The sequence below is a fragment of the Oryctolagus cuniculus genome, chromosome 11, assembly GCF_051225735.1.
Source record: "Oryctolagus cuniculus isolate XC-2025 breed Fujian yellow rabbit chromosome 11, ASM5122573v1, whole genome shotgun sequence".
NCBI lineage: Eukaryota > Metazoa > Chordata > Mammalia > Lagomorpha > Leporidae > Oryctolagus > Oryctolagus cuniculus.
Window position 1 is genome coordinate 23,116,009 of NC_142877.1, and position 15,798 is coordinate 23,131,806.

Genomic DNA, 15,798 nt, shown 5'->3' on the forward strand with positions numbered 1-15,798 from the left:
GTACTTTTAAATTAAGAACATTTACTTTTTAGGTTGTCATATTGATCAGTCTTACAGTTTTAGAGTTTTGATTCATGCTTTTCTCACTGTTGGGTTATAAACTGTGTATTTTCTTGTATTTTAAAGTCTTATTATGGCCGGCACCGTGGCTCACTAGGCTAATCCTCCACCTGTGACGCCGGCACCCCGGGTTCTAGTCCCGGTTGGGGTCCCGGATTCTGTCTTGGTTGCTCCTCTTCCAGTCCAGCTCTCTGCTGTGGCCCAGGAGTGCAGTGGAGGATGGCCCAAGTGCTTGGGCCCTGCACCCACATGGGAGACCAGGAGGAAGCACCTGGCTCTTGGCTTCTGATCGGCGCAGCGCACCAGCCGTAGCGGCCATTTGAGAGATGAACCAACGGAAGGAAGACCTTTCTCTCTGTCTCTCTCTCTCTCACTGTCTAGCTGCCTGTCCAAAAAATAAAAAAAAAATAAAAAAGTCTTATTGTATATGTATAATTTTTGTACCATTTTAATCTATTTTGGTATAATGCAGAAGGGTTTAGGATCTGCCTCCCCACCTAGAGATCTGCCTTTGCCCCATTTCTTGAAAGGAGCATGAGGAGGGGAGTATTTGGGGCTGTCATGATTGCTTTCTGTCTTGATTGGTGGTGATTATACAAGAGTGATGTTCAGTTTGTAAGAATTTGAGCTGTCTGGTGAAGATTTGTATTCTTTATTATTATTAATATTTTTTTAAAGATTCATTTGAAAGGCAGAGTGACAGAGAGAAAGGAAAAGACAGAGAACAAGATCTCCATCCACTGGTTCTTTCCCCAGATGGCTGCAGCTGGGAGCCTGGAATTCCATCAGGGTCTCCCATACTTGGCAGTGGGCCATTATCTGCTGCTCTCCCAGGCACATTAGCAGAGAGCTGAATTGGAAGGGGAGTAGCCAGGACTCAAACTGGCATTCTGATATGAGATGCTGTCATTGCCAGTGGCAGCTTAACCTGCTGCACCACACCTCTATGTGTCAATTTTTTAAAAGTTTCCTTTTTCTTAAAGATGCCATTTCCCACAAAAATAAAGACTGAATGTGAGTCTCTGTCCATACATCAGCCATACCTTTACACTTTCAGCTCAGCATTCTTTCTCGTCTGCATTGCCGGTGGTCCTGTAGCACTGGCAACTTAAGGGACTCTTTATTTCTGCATTGTTCATCAAGAAATTTATTCAGTGAAAGTCAGTACATTTATGGGAGGAAACAGAATAATGTAGGTTTCTAACTTGGTGTCCATTTGCAGTGAAAATGTGTCTTCCTGTAGTAGGAGCTTGTCCTATCTGAGGACATCTTTGGATCACTGTTCTTGATGTTGTGGGGTTTTTCTTTCCTGCTGTGAGTTAGGTCATCTTCTACAGGAATCCAGTCTTTTCATGAGTAGTTGCTGAGGTCATTTTGTGCTTCACTAACCTTAGGTTGGGTGCATTTGTTCTTCTGAACTCTATTGCCACCTTGCTTCTGCAGACAGCTCATCATTGGCAAGACCTCATAGTAAGCCTCTCTTGACCATACTGCCCAAAGCTCAACTGGATCAAAATGACCAGTGGCCTTGTCAGCTTGACCCACCCCTAACATGACAGTGAAAAGTTGTATCCTGGAATTTGTAAAATGCCAAGTAGGTTATTAAATGAACTTAAGCAGACCCAGAGCAAGGTCATATGCATAAATTAAATGACCACATGGACTGTGATGGACTGGGAAGTATATGCCTGCTTTTAAGAGGTAAATGACTTCCATTTCCCATGACAGTTTCCCTAAAGGCATATAGGAAATTTAGATTTGTATGTTAAAATCTCCTAGCTTGCTTGTTTGCTTGCTTTAAGGATTTATTTATTTATTTATTTATTTGAAAGGGAGAGTTACAGAGAAGGAGAGGGAGAGAGAGAGAGAGAGAGGTCTTGAATCCGCTGGTTCACTCTTCAAATAGCCACAATGACTAGGGCTTAGCTAGGCTGAAGCCAGGAGCCAGGAGCTTCTTCCGCATTTCCCATGTGGGTGCAGGGCCATCCTTCACTGCTTCCCCAGGTGCATTAGCAGGGAGCTGGATGGAAGCAGGGCAGCTGGGTCTTGAGCTGGTGTCCATGTGTGGGGTCGGCACTGTATATGGTGGCATAACACACTGAGCCTCAGTGCCAGCCCCCCAGCTTTTTAATAGTTGTGGGCCAAATGAAAGCCATAGCTTGGCATTTAGAGACTCTTAATTTATTCATTGACACAGTCATTGTCCCCTTTCTTCTTCTCCAGATTTGTTTATTTGAAAGACAGAGTGAGGGAGAGAGAGAGAGGAGAGAGAGACAGAGAGAGCTTCCATCTGCTGGTTCACTTCTCAGATGCCTGCAGCAGCTCGGGCTGGGCCAAGCTGAAGATCGGAGCCTGGAACTTCATCCTGATCTCCCGTGTGGGTGACAGGAACTCAAGTACTTCAGTCATCATCTGCTGCTTCCGGGCACATTAGCAGAGAGCTGGATTGGAAGCGGAGCAACTAGGACTCAGACTGGCAGTAGGATATGGGATGCAGTTATCCCAGGTGGTGGCTTACCTTGCTATGCCACAACACCTGCCACACATACTCTGTTTTTTTAAATATAACCTATTATGTAGCTGAGGATCTTAGATTTTGTTGGGTGATTGTATTGGGTGATTGTAGTTGTGTAGGGTTGATGTTGTGGTGATGCCGGCATCCCATATAGGCATTGGTTTGAGTCCTAGCTGCTCTACTTCTGATCCAGCTTCCTGCTACTGTGTCTGGGAAAGCAGCAGCAGATGGCCCTTACACCCACATGGGAGACCCAGATGAAGCTTCTGGCTTCTGGCGTTGGCCTGGCCCAGCCTGGCCATTGTAGCCGTTTGAGGAGTGAGCCAGCAGGTGGAAGGTCTCTCTTTGTTTCTGCCTCTCAGCAGATGGAAGAGCTCCCCTTCTGTCTTCCTCTCCTGTAACTCTGCCTTTCAAATAAATAAATAAATCTTAAATTTTTTTTAAAAAGAAGCACTTGCATAAAATGCCTCAAAGCCATAAAGGTTACTACTCAGTTTGCTGTGTTTCCATTTCTGTGACTGTCTCTTGAATATATAAGTTAAAATGAGATTAAAGTCTTACATGCATAGATAATGTAGCATTATTTATAATGAATAAAAGTATCCACCAGGAGAAGGTAATGGTTACTCTCTCTATTTAGTTGAGTTTTATTAAGTCACCAATATATTAAAACTGTAATAACACACAGGAAAATCCTTTTTTTAATTAAAAAAAATTGTGTTCCTTAGTTTGACTTTTGCCTTAGAAGTTTTTTTGTTTTGTTTTTTGCTGAATTTTATTTGACAGGCAGGGAGTTGGAGAAAGAAATAGGCAGGCAGAGAGAGCTTCTGACTGCAGGTTCATTCCCCAAATGCCCACAATGGCTGGGTTTGGGCTGGGAACTCAATCTGAGTTTCCCATGTGTGTGGCAGGAACCCAACCATTTAAGCCATCACCTGCTGCCTCCCATCTGCACATTAGCAGGGAACTAGACTCAGGAGCAGAGCCAGGTCTTGAACACAGACACTGTGTGTGGGATGTGGGCGTCTCAACAAGTGTCCTAAGCGCTAAGCCAAGCAGCCAACATGGGGAAATTCTTAACGGAAAAATAGCAGCTGCAGCATTCCATATACTCTATTGATAATTACTCCCACTTTCTAGAGGATGACCTTAGGTCTCTGTTAAACAAAGAGCAGGCCTACATTCATGGCAGAGTTCGTTGTTGCCTACGTCATGATTCTTTGTTCTTTTTCTCACTTACAAGTGAAGTTAACATTAAATAAAGATGTGTAAAAGGCTGAAACCAGTGCTTCTCCAGGAATGACAAACAGTGCAGCGGTAGTTTAATCTGTCTCAAACTAAAAACAACACACATTCCTTCCTTCATTTCTCTCAGTTTAAGATGTTGAATTACAGTGTCACATTTGTGCCAGGAGCAATCTCAAGAATGTGGATTTGCTATCTAAAGGTTTGTTGCTGATTTAAGATGAGCAGAGGCTTTCTCAGATCTTCCAGCTTCAACTATCTTGAAGATCTGTTTTTTTAAGGGAAAAGGAAAAAAAAGCCATGGTGTCTTTTTTTTCCCCCCTCTCATTTGGCTTGAGGTGTCTTGTACCTGCTGCCCAAACTTTTTTTTTTTTTTTAGCCAGAAGGGGCTAGAAGAAGGTTTTCAGTTTCCATTCTGGGATTGCTTCTAAATTGATTTAATAATAAAAAATACATATGGTCAGTGTCTTTAAATATGTGGGCTCAGTCATATTCACAGCATGTAGATTACTTTAAAATAGAAATTGGTTCTTTTGGAAAACACAGGTTCTATTACTATGAAAGTTAAAGGTGGTTCTTTTTTTAAAAAAAAAAAAAAGATTTATTTTATTTATTTGAAAGTAAGAGAGAGGTAGAGACATAGAGAGAGGTCTTCTATCTGCTGGTTCACTCCCCAGATGGCAGCAATGGCTGGAGCTGAGCTGATCTGAAGCCAGGAGCCAGGAGCTTCTTCCAGATCTCCCACGTGGGTGCAGGGGCCCAAGGGGCCATTTTCTACTGCTTTCCCAGGCCATAGCAGAGAGCTGGATTGGAAGAGGAGCAGTGGGATTAGAACTGGCACCCATATGGGATGCTGGCGCTTCAGGCCAGGGCTTTAACCTGCTGTGCCACAACGCTGGCCCCCACCATATGGTTTTCTATGTCTGGTTTCTAAAATAGCAGCGGTATGGAGATATAATTTGTATGCAGTGACAATTCATGAATTTGTAGTGTCACATTCAAGGGTGGATATTTAGCTTAGCAGTTCAGGCACCCAAGTCCCACATCACAGGGCCTGGGTTCAATACCCAGCTCTGACTCCTGACTCCAGCTTCCTGCTAATGTTGACACTGGGAGGCAACAGTGATGGCTCCAGTGATTGGGTTCCTGCTACCCATGTGAGAGACCTGGATTGAGTTGCCAGCTCCTAGCGCAAATCCCAGCTCAGCCCTCACAGTTGCAAGCATTTGGGGAGTGGAGTAGTACATGGGAGCTCTCATTATCTATCTGCCTGTCTCTTTCTTTCTCTCTCTCTCTCTCTGCCTCTCAAAAACTTAAAAGTTTACCATTCAGTGGCTTTTAGTATATTCAGAGTTATGAAACTGTCATCAAAATTGATTTTTTTTAATTTTTAAAAGATTTTTTTATTTATTTGAAAGAGAGTTGTACAGAGAGAGAAGGAGAGGCAGAGACAGAGAGGTCTTCCATCCACTGGTTCACTCCCATATTGGCCACAATAGCCAGAGCTATGCTGATCCAAAGCCAGGAGCCAGGAGCTTCCTCTGGGTCTCCCACGGGGGTGCAGGGGTCCAAGGATTTGGCCATCTTCTATTGATTCCCAGGCCAAGGAAGAGAGGGAGGGAGGGAGGGGAAGAGAAATAAATAAATAAAGATATCCAAATTGGAAAGGAAGAAGTAAAATCATTCCTGTTTGCATATACTATGGCCTAAGATATAGAAAACACAAAGGAGACCACTGAAAAAAAACTTACTAGAGACTATCAGCAAGTTTAGTAAGACTTCAGGCTACATAATCCAAGATGTACATATATAAATAAACTATTTCTATAATTGTATCAATGATCAAGACAGAACTGAAGTTAAGAGAACTCCCTTGAAAGGGAAGCTCCAGGCCATGGCCCTGAAGCAAGGCAAGGAGTAGAGGCTGTGAGGGTTAGCAGTGTGAAGAGGCAGGGGAAAATGGGCATGGCTGCATGGATGCAACTGATAAATAACCCAACTTCTATAAAAATGAGCCATTATTCATCATACTATATCTTCAGAGTCAGCCATTGCTCCCACTGCACTGGACACTTGCATATAGAAGTTATTCAGAGTTTCTGCTTGAATGTTGTGTGAGTCATGAATGTGCATGTAATGAAATAATTTGAAGAATAAAAAGAGAGAACTCCCTTAGTCTGTAAGATACATTCTTTTCATCTTAAGGGGCACTTCATTTACTATTGGTTTTGTTCCAGTTTTCATTTTATGTTAATTCTTCTTTAGATGTTGTATAGTTTACCATTGAAGCCATCTAGGACTAGTCTTTATGTATACTTTTTTTTAATCACTAATTTAGTCTCTACTTAGTATAGGACTGTTCAGATGTTCTATTTCTTCTTTAGTCACTTTTTGTAGTTGGTGACTTTCTAGGAATTTGTTCATATCATCTTGGTTATCTGTTTACATATAGTTGTTCATAGTATTCTCATAATACTTTTTTTCCATAAGATTAATGGTTGGGGCTGGCACTGTGGCATAGCAGGTAAAGCCACCACCTGTAGTGCCAGCATCCTGTATGGGTGCCAGTTCGAGTCCCAGCTGCTCTACTTCTGATCCAGCTCTCTGCCATGGCCTGGGAAAGCAGAGGGTAGCCCAAGTACTTGGGCCTCTGCACCCACATGGGAGACCTGGAAGAAGCTCCAGGCTTCTGGCTTTGGAGTGGCCAGCATTGGCTGTTGACAGCTATTTGGGAAATGAACCAGCAGATGGAAGATACCTCATCTCTCTCTCTCATCTCTCTCTCTCTCTCTCTCTCTCTCTCTCTCTCTCTCTCTGCCTCTGGAACTGTGCGTTTCAATTAAATAAATTTTTTTTTAAGATTTATTTATTTATTCGAAAGTCAGAGTTACAGAGGCAGAAAGAGAGAGAGAGAGAGGTCTTCCATCCAATGGTTCACTCCCCAGTTGGCTGCAACGGCCGGAGCTGTGTCGATCTGAAACCAGGAGCCAGGAACTTCTTCTGGGTCTCCCACGTGGTACAGGGGCCCAAGGACTTGAGCCATCCTCTAGTGCTTTCCCAGGCCATAGCAGAGAGCTAGATCAGAGGCAGAGCAGCCAGGTCTCGAACCAGTGCCCATATGGGATGCCGGCACTTCAGGCCGGAGCGTTAACCCACTCCGCCACAGCACCAGCCCCAATAAATATTTTTAAAAATAGATTAATGGTCATATCCTCGCTCTTTACTGCTGATTATCATCATTTGAGTCCTCTCCTTTTTCTCAATCTTAATATTAGGTTTAGTTGGTTTTCTCTCTGAATTTCCGTTCTCTGTGTCATTAGTTTTCACTCTGTTCCTTATGATCTCTTTGCTCCTGCTTGCCTTGGGCTTAGTTTGCTCTTCCTTTTTCAGTATTTTAAAGGCAGAAGATTAGGTTATTGACTTCTTTATTTTTGAAAAATTTTAATGTAGGCATTTTTAACTAAATTTCTTTCTAAGCACTGCTTTAGCTATATCGTAAGTTTTGGTATGCTGGTTCTTCTCAGATCTTTTCTAATTTCTTTTATGATTTTTCTTTGAGTCATTGATTATTTACGCTGGATATTGTTATTTACATATTCATGAATTCCTCCTGGTTTCTTCCTTGTTTCTAAATTTATTCTTTTGTGGCCAATCTTTTTAATTTTTAATTATTTATTTTACTTACTTGAAAGAGAGCGAGAGATCTCCCATCCTTAGTTCACTTCCCAAACGCTTGTAACAGCCAGAAATGGTTGAGGCTGAAGCCAGGAATCAGAAGCTCAATGTGAGTGTCCCATGTGGGTGGCAGGGATCCAGGTACTTGTGCCTCCCAGGGTGTGCACTAGCAAGGAAGCTGAAATAAAGCAGTTGGGATTGAACCCAGGCATTCCATTAGATGTGGGTATCCCAAGCAACATCTCGACCTGCCCCAGACCCCCTTTTAAATTTACTGAGGCTTGTTTTATGACCTAACATTTGATCTGTCCTGGAGAATATTTTGTGTGCACTTGTATAATGTGTATTTTGTTGCTGCATAGAGTGTTTGATAGATGTTTATTAGATCTAATTAATTTATGGTATGCAGATCTTGTATTTCTTGGTTGGTCTTCTGCCTAGTTGTCTATCCATTACTGAAAGCAGGGTATTAAAGTATCCCGGCTGTAATTTTTTATTTGTTTCCTTCAATCCTGTTAGCTTTTCTTCATGTATTTTGGGTTTCTTTTGTTAGGTGCATATACATATATTTGTAAATATTACACCTTTATCATGGATTGACCCTTTTAATCATTATAAATTGTCCTTTCGGCCGGCGCCGTGGCTCACTAGGCTAATCCTCCGCCTTGCCGCGCCGGCACACCGGGTTCTAGTCCCGGTCGGGGCGCCGGATTCTGTCCCGGTTGCCCCTCTTCCAGGCCAGCTCTCTGCTGCGGCCCGGGAGTGCAGTGGAGGATGGCCCAAGTGCTTGGGCCCTGCACCCCATGGGAGACCAGGAGAAGTACCTGGCTCCTGCCATCGGATCAGTGCGGTACGCTGGCCGCAGCGCGCCAGCCGCGGCGGCCATTGGAGGGTGAACCAACGGCAAAGACCTTTCTCTCTGTCTCTCTCTCACTGTCCACTCTGCCTGTCCAAAAAAAAAAAAAAATTGTCCTTTCAACAGAATCAGTTTTAAATGCATGTTTATTTTAAATAGCTTGATAAAAGTATTAAAAGTATGTAAAATAAAAAATAAATGCACATCACCCCAACCCTTGTAGAAATCAGTGTTAACAGTTTGTGATGTATATTTCGAGACTTTTAAGATAAACTTACACGATGTTCTTTAAGCTAAAGAAGAATCATAGTGGTAATAATATTCTATAGCATTTCAGAAAATTAAAGCCGCATTGGACCCCAGAGACTACCTAATCTGAAGTGTTTATTTCTTAAAATGAGAAGGCTAAGGCCCAAGGAAGGGCACTGACTTACACAGATAACTGATCTGGGACTGGAGCCCAGGTTTCCTAATTTGATACATTGCTCCTTCCATGAAATGTCACTTCCTTTTAGAACAAGAGGGTCTTGCAATACTGTGACAGATATTTGGGTTATGAGTTGTCACTGCAAATTGTTTTAGGAGGTGTGCTTTGAAATAATTTTTAAGATTTTTATCTTTTTATTTTTTTAATAGCTCCTTGTAGAAATTCTTATGAGGCCTACAATCTCTATCCGGGGACAGAAACTGAAAAGTAAGTATACTTGCAAGGTGCTGGTCATCATGTGCCTTCCATTCAGCTGCAGGTCACACTGTCTGTCCTCAGCAAAGCAGACTCTCTTTAGTCATTCTTTTTTTTTTTTTTTTTTTTTTTCTTTAGTCATTCTGTAATGGATGGAATTATGGTATATTTCAAGAAGTTCATAGACAATGGAATCATAGGTCAGTTCAGGGATGGGTGTGTGGTACAGCAGCTGAATTCCACTTGCACTGCCCATATCCTGTATCAGAGTGCTCGGTGTGAGTTCCAGCTACTCTGCTTCATTTCCAGCGTCTTGCACACCATGGGAGACAGTGGATGGACTCATTAGGACTCAATACCTGTGTCACTGCCAACCATGTAGGAGACCTGGATTGAGTACCGAGGTCCTGGCTTTGGTCTGTCTCAGCCTTGGCTGTTTGGCTATTACAGGTGCTTGGTGAGTGAACCAGTGGATGTGAGATCTGCATCTCTGTTTCTCTCTCTCTCTTTTTAAAGATTCATTCATTTATTTGAAAGAGTTAGGGAAAGAGAGAGAGAGATCTTCCATCCACTGGTTTTCTCCCCAAATAGCTATAAATGCCAGGCCAAACCCAGGAGCTTCTTCTAGGTCTCCCACAAAGATGTAGGAACCTGGTTACTTGGGTCATCCTCTGCTACTTTTCCCAGGCACATTAGCAGGAAGCTGGATTGGAAATAGAGTAGCCGGGACCCTAAAACTGGAGGCCATATGGGATGCTGGCATTGCAGGCATTGGCTTTACCCATTACACCACAATGCTGGCCCTGTGTTTCTTTTTTTCTTTCTTTTTTACTTTTTTTTACAGATTTTTTTTTTTGAGAGAGAGAGACAGAGAGAAAGGTCTTCCTTCCATTGGTTCATCCCCCAAATGGCTGCTACAGCCGGCGCGCTGCGCCGATCCGAAGCCAGGAGCCAGGTGCTTCCTCCTGTTCTCCCATGTGGGTGCAGGGCCCAAGCACTTGGGCCATCCTCCACGGCCTTCCCGGGCCACAGCAGAGAGCTGGCCTGGAAGAGGAGGAACCGGGACAGAACCAGTGCCCCAACCGGGACTAGAACCCGAGTGCCTGCGCCACAGGCGGAGGATCAGCCAGGTGAGCTGCGGGCCGTGGCACCGGCCTAGCCCTGTGTTTCTTTGCCTTTCAAATAAAATTAAATTTTTAATTAAAAAAAATTATTTATTTGAAAGGCAGAGTTAGATCAGAGAGGAAGAGACAGAGAAAGAGATTTTCCGTTACTGGTTCACTCCCCAAATGGCCATAACATCCAGGAGCTTCATCTGAGTCTCCAGCATGGGTGGTAGGGGCTCAAGTGCTTAGACCATCTTCCATTGTTTTCCCAGGCTCATTAGCAGGGAGCTGGATTGAAAGTAGAGCAGCCAGGACTGAAACCAACACCCGTGTGGGATGCTGGTGTCACAGGCAGTGGTTTTGCGCCACAGTGCCAGTCCCTGAAAATAACTTTTTTAAAAGATAAATTTAAATGGTGCAAAATAATTGAAATCCATGCATATTTTTTTCTTAGAATGCATTTTCCTTGAATTTTTTTTGAAAGCCTTTTGTGTGCATGGATTTCAAAACTTTTTTTGCACCAAAATAAACTTTTTTTTAAAGAGATTTATTTATTTGAAAGGCAGAGTTACAGAGGGAGAGAGAGATATCTTCTATCTACTGACTCACTTCCCAAAGGGCTGCAACAGCCAAGTCTGGGCCAGACTGAAGCTGGGAGCCAGAGCCAAGAGCTTTTTCTGGGTCTCCCACATGGGTGCAAGGGCCCAAGGATTTGGGCCATAATAAACTTCTCTTTTAATTCCATTTTCCATGAACTTATTGTAGTACCCTTTTACGAATCTGATGCTTTACAAGAAACAGTATGAAGTATGAAGAGAACCATTCCACTAAAAGAACTGCCTCTTTGTTTGTAAATAGCTAGCTGAAAGAATAAGGAATAATTTCATAAGATTACTTAGCTTTTTTTTTAAATTATTTGTTTTGTTATTGTTGTTACAAAGGTAAGATATACTCTGTTAAAAGGTTCGTCATTACCAGAGCATGTGTGGGAAAAAGTTGTTGTTTTGGTAGTACCTAACTTTTTAAAAAGGTGGGTGTTGGGTATAATATGGATATTGCTCTATTGTTATCCTTTTTTTTTTTTTGAAATTTAAAGAAAAGCTTTATTGAAGATCTGAAACACAATTCCTAAAAGATCAGCTTTTCCAGAAAACTGTAGCTTCATAATGCATTGTGTCTGTTGTGTTAAAATCTGAGACAAAAACAAAAACCATGAAACAAGCCACCATTCTTAAACAGTTTGAGCAAAGATGAAATACCTGAGGAACAACCTGGATGACTTCCCAAGGATGGGCTCTTTACTATTAAAAAACAAAACAAAACCAAAAAACACAAATGGGTGAATGTGTTCAGTGTTATACACCGAATTGAACCTTTGGCACTAAGAGTTAGGGCATCTGGTCATAGAGCATTAACACATATTATAAAAATGTGTAGTATCAGAGGAATAGAAACACCAGCAATCAAAAATAGCTTTGTCAGTTAAGCAGTAAAACACTGTACAGCATGTCCTCCTGGTCTGTCACTGAATACTCTGGTTGCAACTTTGAAATGAAAAAGTAAGAAAAAAAAGGAGATGCAACCCTTTTATTTTCTTTGTATAAACTCATATTGTTATTCTTTATAATGTATGTTACAGATTATTTTTAAGGTATTCAATATTTAATTTTTAAAGAATAAATATACTTCATTCTGGTATTAAAAGCTAGAGATCACTTCAAATAATATTTAATGAATGCCCCTCTACAAATATTACATGTATATTTAAATTAAAATTGTTTTTACCCTTGACATCAGTAGGACGTAGCATGTAAAGCTGCGTTTGTGTGGATAGTGGTAGCTTAGAGAATTCACATCCATCTTGCCTTTCTCTGCTTTGTGCTCTAACTTGGTCCTCATGCCCTCCGACTTCCCTTCCAATAAGTGGCACCTTCTAATTGCTTATTGGTGCTTCTATTTGTTCTCTTCTCCTCCCAGTCGATTTAGAGGTTCCACAGACACTGAGGCTTTTTTTCTTTTTTGCTCACCGCTATGTCTGCTCTAGAGTATGTACTGAATAAAAATGCTTGATGAATGAGTGAACCCCTGTTCCCTTTAAAAATGGGAAGTAGAAATACTGGGATAAAGTGATCTTGTGTTCCACCCTGCCCTAAAGTCATTAAATAAAGCAAAATGCCCCAGTAGGTCAGAAAATAGCGCCGGGGGTTGCTGGGCATCTTCATTGTCCCTAGGGGATGTGAGGCAGGCTGGCATGGCAAGGCTGCCCATCAGGATCTCAAAGGGACACATAGAGCCTTTTTTTTTTTTTTTTTTTTTTTGGACAGCATCAGAGTAAATGAAAACTATAAGAAAAATAAAAGCAATGACAGACAAAACGCTTTGTCCTTGGTTAAGTGTAATTTTGTCATCTTCTGGTTTGGGTGTCATGAAAATTAAGTTTCCTTTTTGTGCTGCTCTGCTGTTTCTGCTCATAGATAAGTAGGAAATTCTTTATTGGAATTAATAGTAGGTTAAATGATCAAAGCTGTCCAATACAAATAGCAATGATAGCAAAAGATCTAAAGAAAACAGTCAGTTGGGGTGTCTGTAGTATAAATGGTATTCCTGTTTGCTGTTTAATAGAGCTTTCAATTGAAGTTTGTAACAAGAGCAATTTAAATAGTTCTGTTTTTGAAAATGTAGCGTGAGGAACCAGTTCAACTCAAGCATTAAAGGACTACACAGAGAGGTTTAAATAGCAGAAAACCCCTAACTCTGAATATATTCTAAGCAAGATAAAGAAGAAACATGGCTTTATTTAACAATATCACAAAAGAATGAAATTATAAAGACTGTGGAACCTAACAAGAAAATGGCTACTGTGTGAAACCAAAAACGAATTGCTTTGTCGATTCTGATGGGCACTAAGGAAATCTCTGATAGTCACAGACTGGAAGGAAGTACACTAAAAGGAAAGTAATCATTTTGGAGGGAATTATTGTAGTTTTTACATTTTGAAAACATACTTTTCAATGAGAAAAATAACCAGTTATTCCTCTTGTGCTTTCAGTCAGTGATGAAATGTCCAAGGACTGCTTGAGCATCCTGTACAATACCTGTGTCTGCGTAAGTACCTTGCCATTGGCGCTCCATTTATCTTGCTGCCACATTTGTGATGGCTGAGGAGGGGAGATTTGAGTGGGATTGCATCCATGAGAATTGAGATTTTGAGGGAGTTGGACTTATTTTATGTGTGCTGTCGAACCAGGACCAACAGATAGAAATTATGGGAAAGCATTTTGTAATAACTGTTTTTTTCTTTAATGATTTATTTATTTATTATTATGCAGAGTGACAGAAGGAGAGGAGGCAGGGGAGAGAGAGAGTGAGTTTGTCTTTCTACTGATTCACTCCCTATTGTCCACTAGAGCAAAGACTACACCAGGAACCAGGAACTTCATCTGGGTCTCCCACCTGGGTGGCAGGGGCTAAGTACTGGGGCCATCTTCCACTGCCTTCCCAGGCTCTTACGTGGGAGGCTGGGTCATTAGAGGAGTAGCTGGCCTGGCACTCTCTTATGAGATACAGGCTCCTGAGCCACAACAGCTGCCCTAGGTAGTAGTTGTTAAGAGCCAGGGTAACTTCAGCAGAGACTGAGCTGCTTTAGGAAGTATCTGAGCTGTCTGAACAGTTAACATGTTAAAAGGTGATAAAACAATGGCAGAATCCCTGTGACCTTTAAAATTTCTTTTCACTTTGTTTTCACACCTATCCTTAGAAAACAAACAAAACAAGGACTAGAAAGCCCCACCCATATATTGAGTAGGACAGTCTGCTGGGTTGACTGCTGAGCCAGGAAGAGTGGTGGATGTGGGAAGCAATTGAGTAGAAAGAACAGAGTGTGATACTTAGTGTTAGAACTGGATTCTGTGTTCTGGCTCTCGGTTTCGTGTACCTCCCTGTACCTCAATGTCCTGCAGTAGAGTGCAGTTAGAAATTGTACTAACACCGTAGAATTATTGTGAGAACTAAACAAGATGATACATAAAAAACACTTTTTAAAACAGTACATAAACAGTTTTTACAAGTCAGTGCTTTTTAGGAACTTTGGCTGTCATAAACTATATGAACAGTGACTTACAGAACACATAGAAGGAGACAGGTGCTATTATGGAAGTGAAACTTACATGCTGTGGAAATGCAAAAGGAACATTTAACTACATTTCCTTTCTTACCTCTTTTTAGTTCAGGTATCCTGTGAGAGTATTAAAATCTACCAGCATCACAAACTTAGAAGTAGGTCTGAAGGAAAAGGATAAACCAAGGGTGGGGATATAATGTACAGCCAGGAATTGGACTGATTTAAAAATGTAGAGCATAAAATCATCTGTGCTGAGGATGAGGCACAAATTGGGGTTTGAGCTTCTTGGCAGCCAATACAAATAGGGAAGTATATTTGAACATTGACACAATTTGTATTAATGCAGTGGAATAGAAATACAATGCAAACTTTCTGGTTTATTTTAAATTACCTTGCAGCCTCCCTTTCTTTGAAAGGGAGAGAAGAGGTGGGGAGAGGGGCAGAGAGAGAAAAAATTGATCTCCCATCTTCTAGTTCACTTTCCACTTGCTGCATCAGCTGGGACTGGATCGGATTGAAACCTGAAGCTGGGAATTCAATCCAGATCTGCTACGTGTGTGGCAGGAACTGGATCACTTGAGTTGGTTGTCACTACTGCATCCCAGAATCTGCATTAGCAGGAAGCTAGAGTCAAGAGTGGAGCTGGGTATGGAACCCATGTACTCCAGTATGCCTCCCCCTACTTTTTTTTTTTAATGAGAAAAAAAATGAGTAGGAAGGAATAGGTGAAGTTATTTTAATACATTTTATTCAATATAATGTATCAAGAGTATTGTCATTGCAACATGTAATCAGTGTAATAGTTGAGATATTTAAATTCTTTTTTTTTTAATAAGCTTTCAAAATCCATTGTGACTTTTATACACAGCATATCTCAGTTGGGAGTAGCCATGTTTCAAGTGCTCAGGAGCCACGTGTAGCTAGTGACGCAGACAAATCTATAGAAGAAAAAAGAACTGTTCAGGAAATGCACAATTTCTTGGGACTAAGACCAGTAAAAAATTGTCCTTACTAGGGCTGATGTGGTGGTGCAGTGGGTTTAACTGCTGCCTGCAATGCAGGTATCTGATAAGGACACTGGTTCAGTCCCGGGTACTCCACTTTTTTTTTTTTTTTTTTTTTGCAACTTGGCAGTCACTAGTGATCTTTTTCTTTTTAAAGATTTACTTATTTATTTGAAAGGCAGAGTTACAAAGAGGCAGAGGCAGAGAGATCTTCCATTTGCTGGTTCACTCCCCAAATGGCCACAATAGCTAGAGCTGGGCCAATCTGAAGCCAGGAGCCAGGAGCTTCTGCTGGGTCTCCCTTGCAGGTACAGGGATCCAAGGACTTGGGCGGGCCATCCTCTACTGCTTTCCCAGGCGATTGCAGAGACTGGATCATAAGTGGAACAGCCAGGACTCGAACTAGTGACCACATGGGATGCCGGCACTGCAGGCAGCAGCTTTGCCTGCTACGCCACAAAGCCGGCTCCATGGGTGCTCCACTTCCAGTCCAGCTCCTTGTTGATGCATTTAGGAAAGCAGCGGAGGATGGCCC

At 41.8% G+C, this 15,798-nt stretch overlaps 1 protein-coding gene across 2 annotated transcripts in view; it reads left to right on the forward strand.

Moving 5' to 3' along the window:
- TRPC4AP (transient receptor potential cation channel subfamily C member 4 associated protein) overlaps positions 1-15,798 on the forward strand; it is a 73,809-nt gene that overhangs the window by 20,022 nt on the left and 37,989 nt on the right. For both annotated transcript variants that reach the window (XM_002710789.6, XM_002710788.6), the window contains exons 4-5: positions 8,988-9,045; positions 13,189-13,244. In XM_002710789.6, the coding sequence (XP_002710835.1) occupies positions 8,988-9,045; positions 13,189-13,244 (114 nt within the window). The remainder of the gene's footprint in view (positions 1-8,987; positions 9,046-13,188; positions 13,245-15,798) is intronic.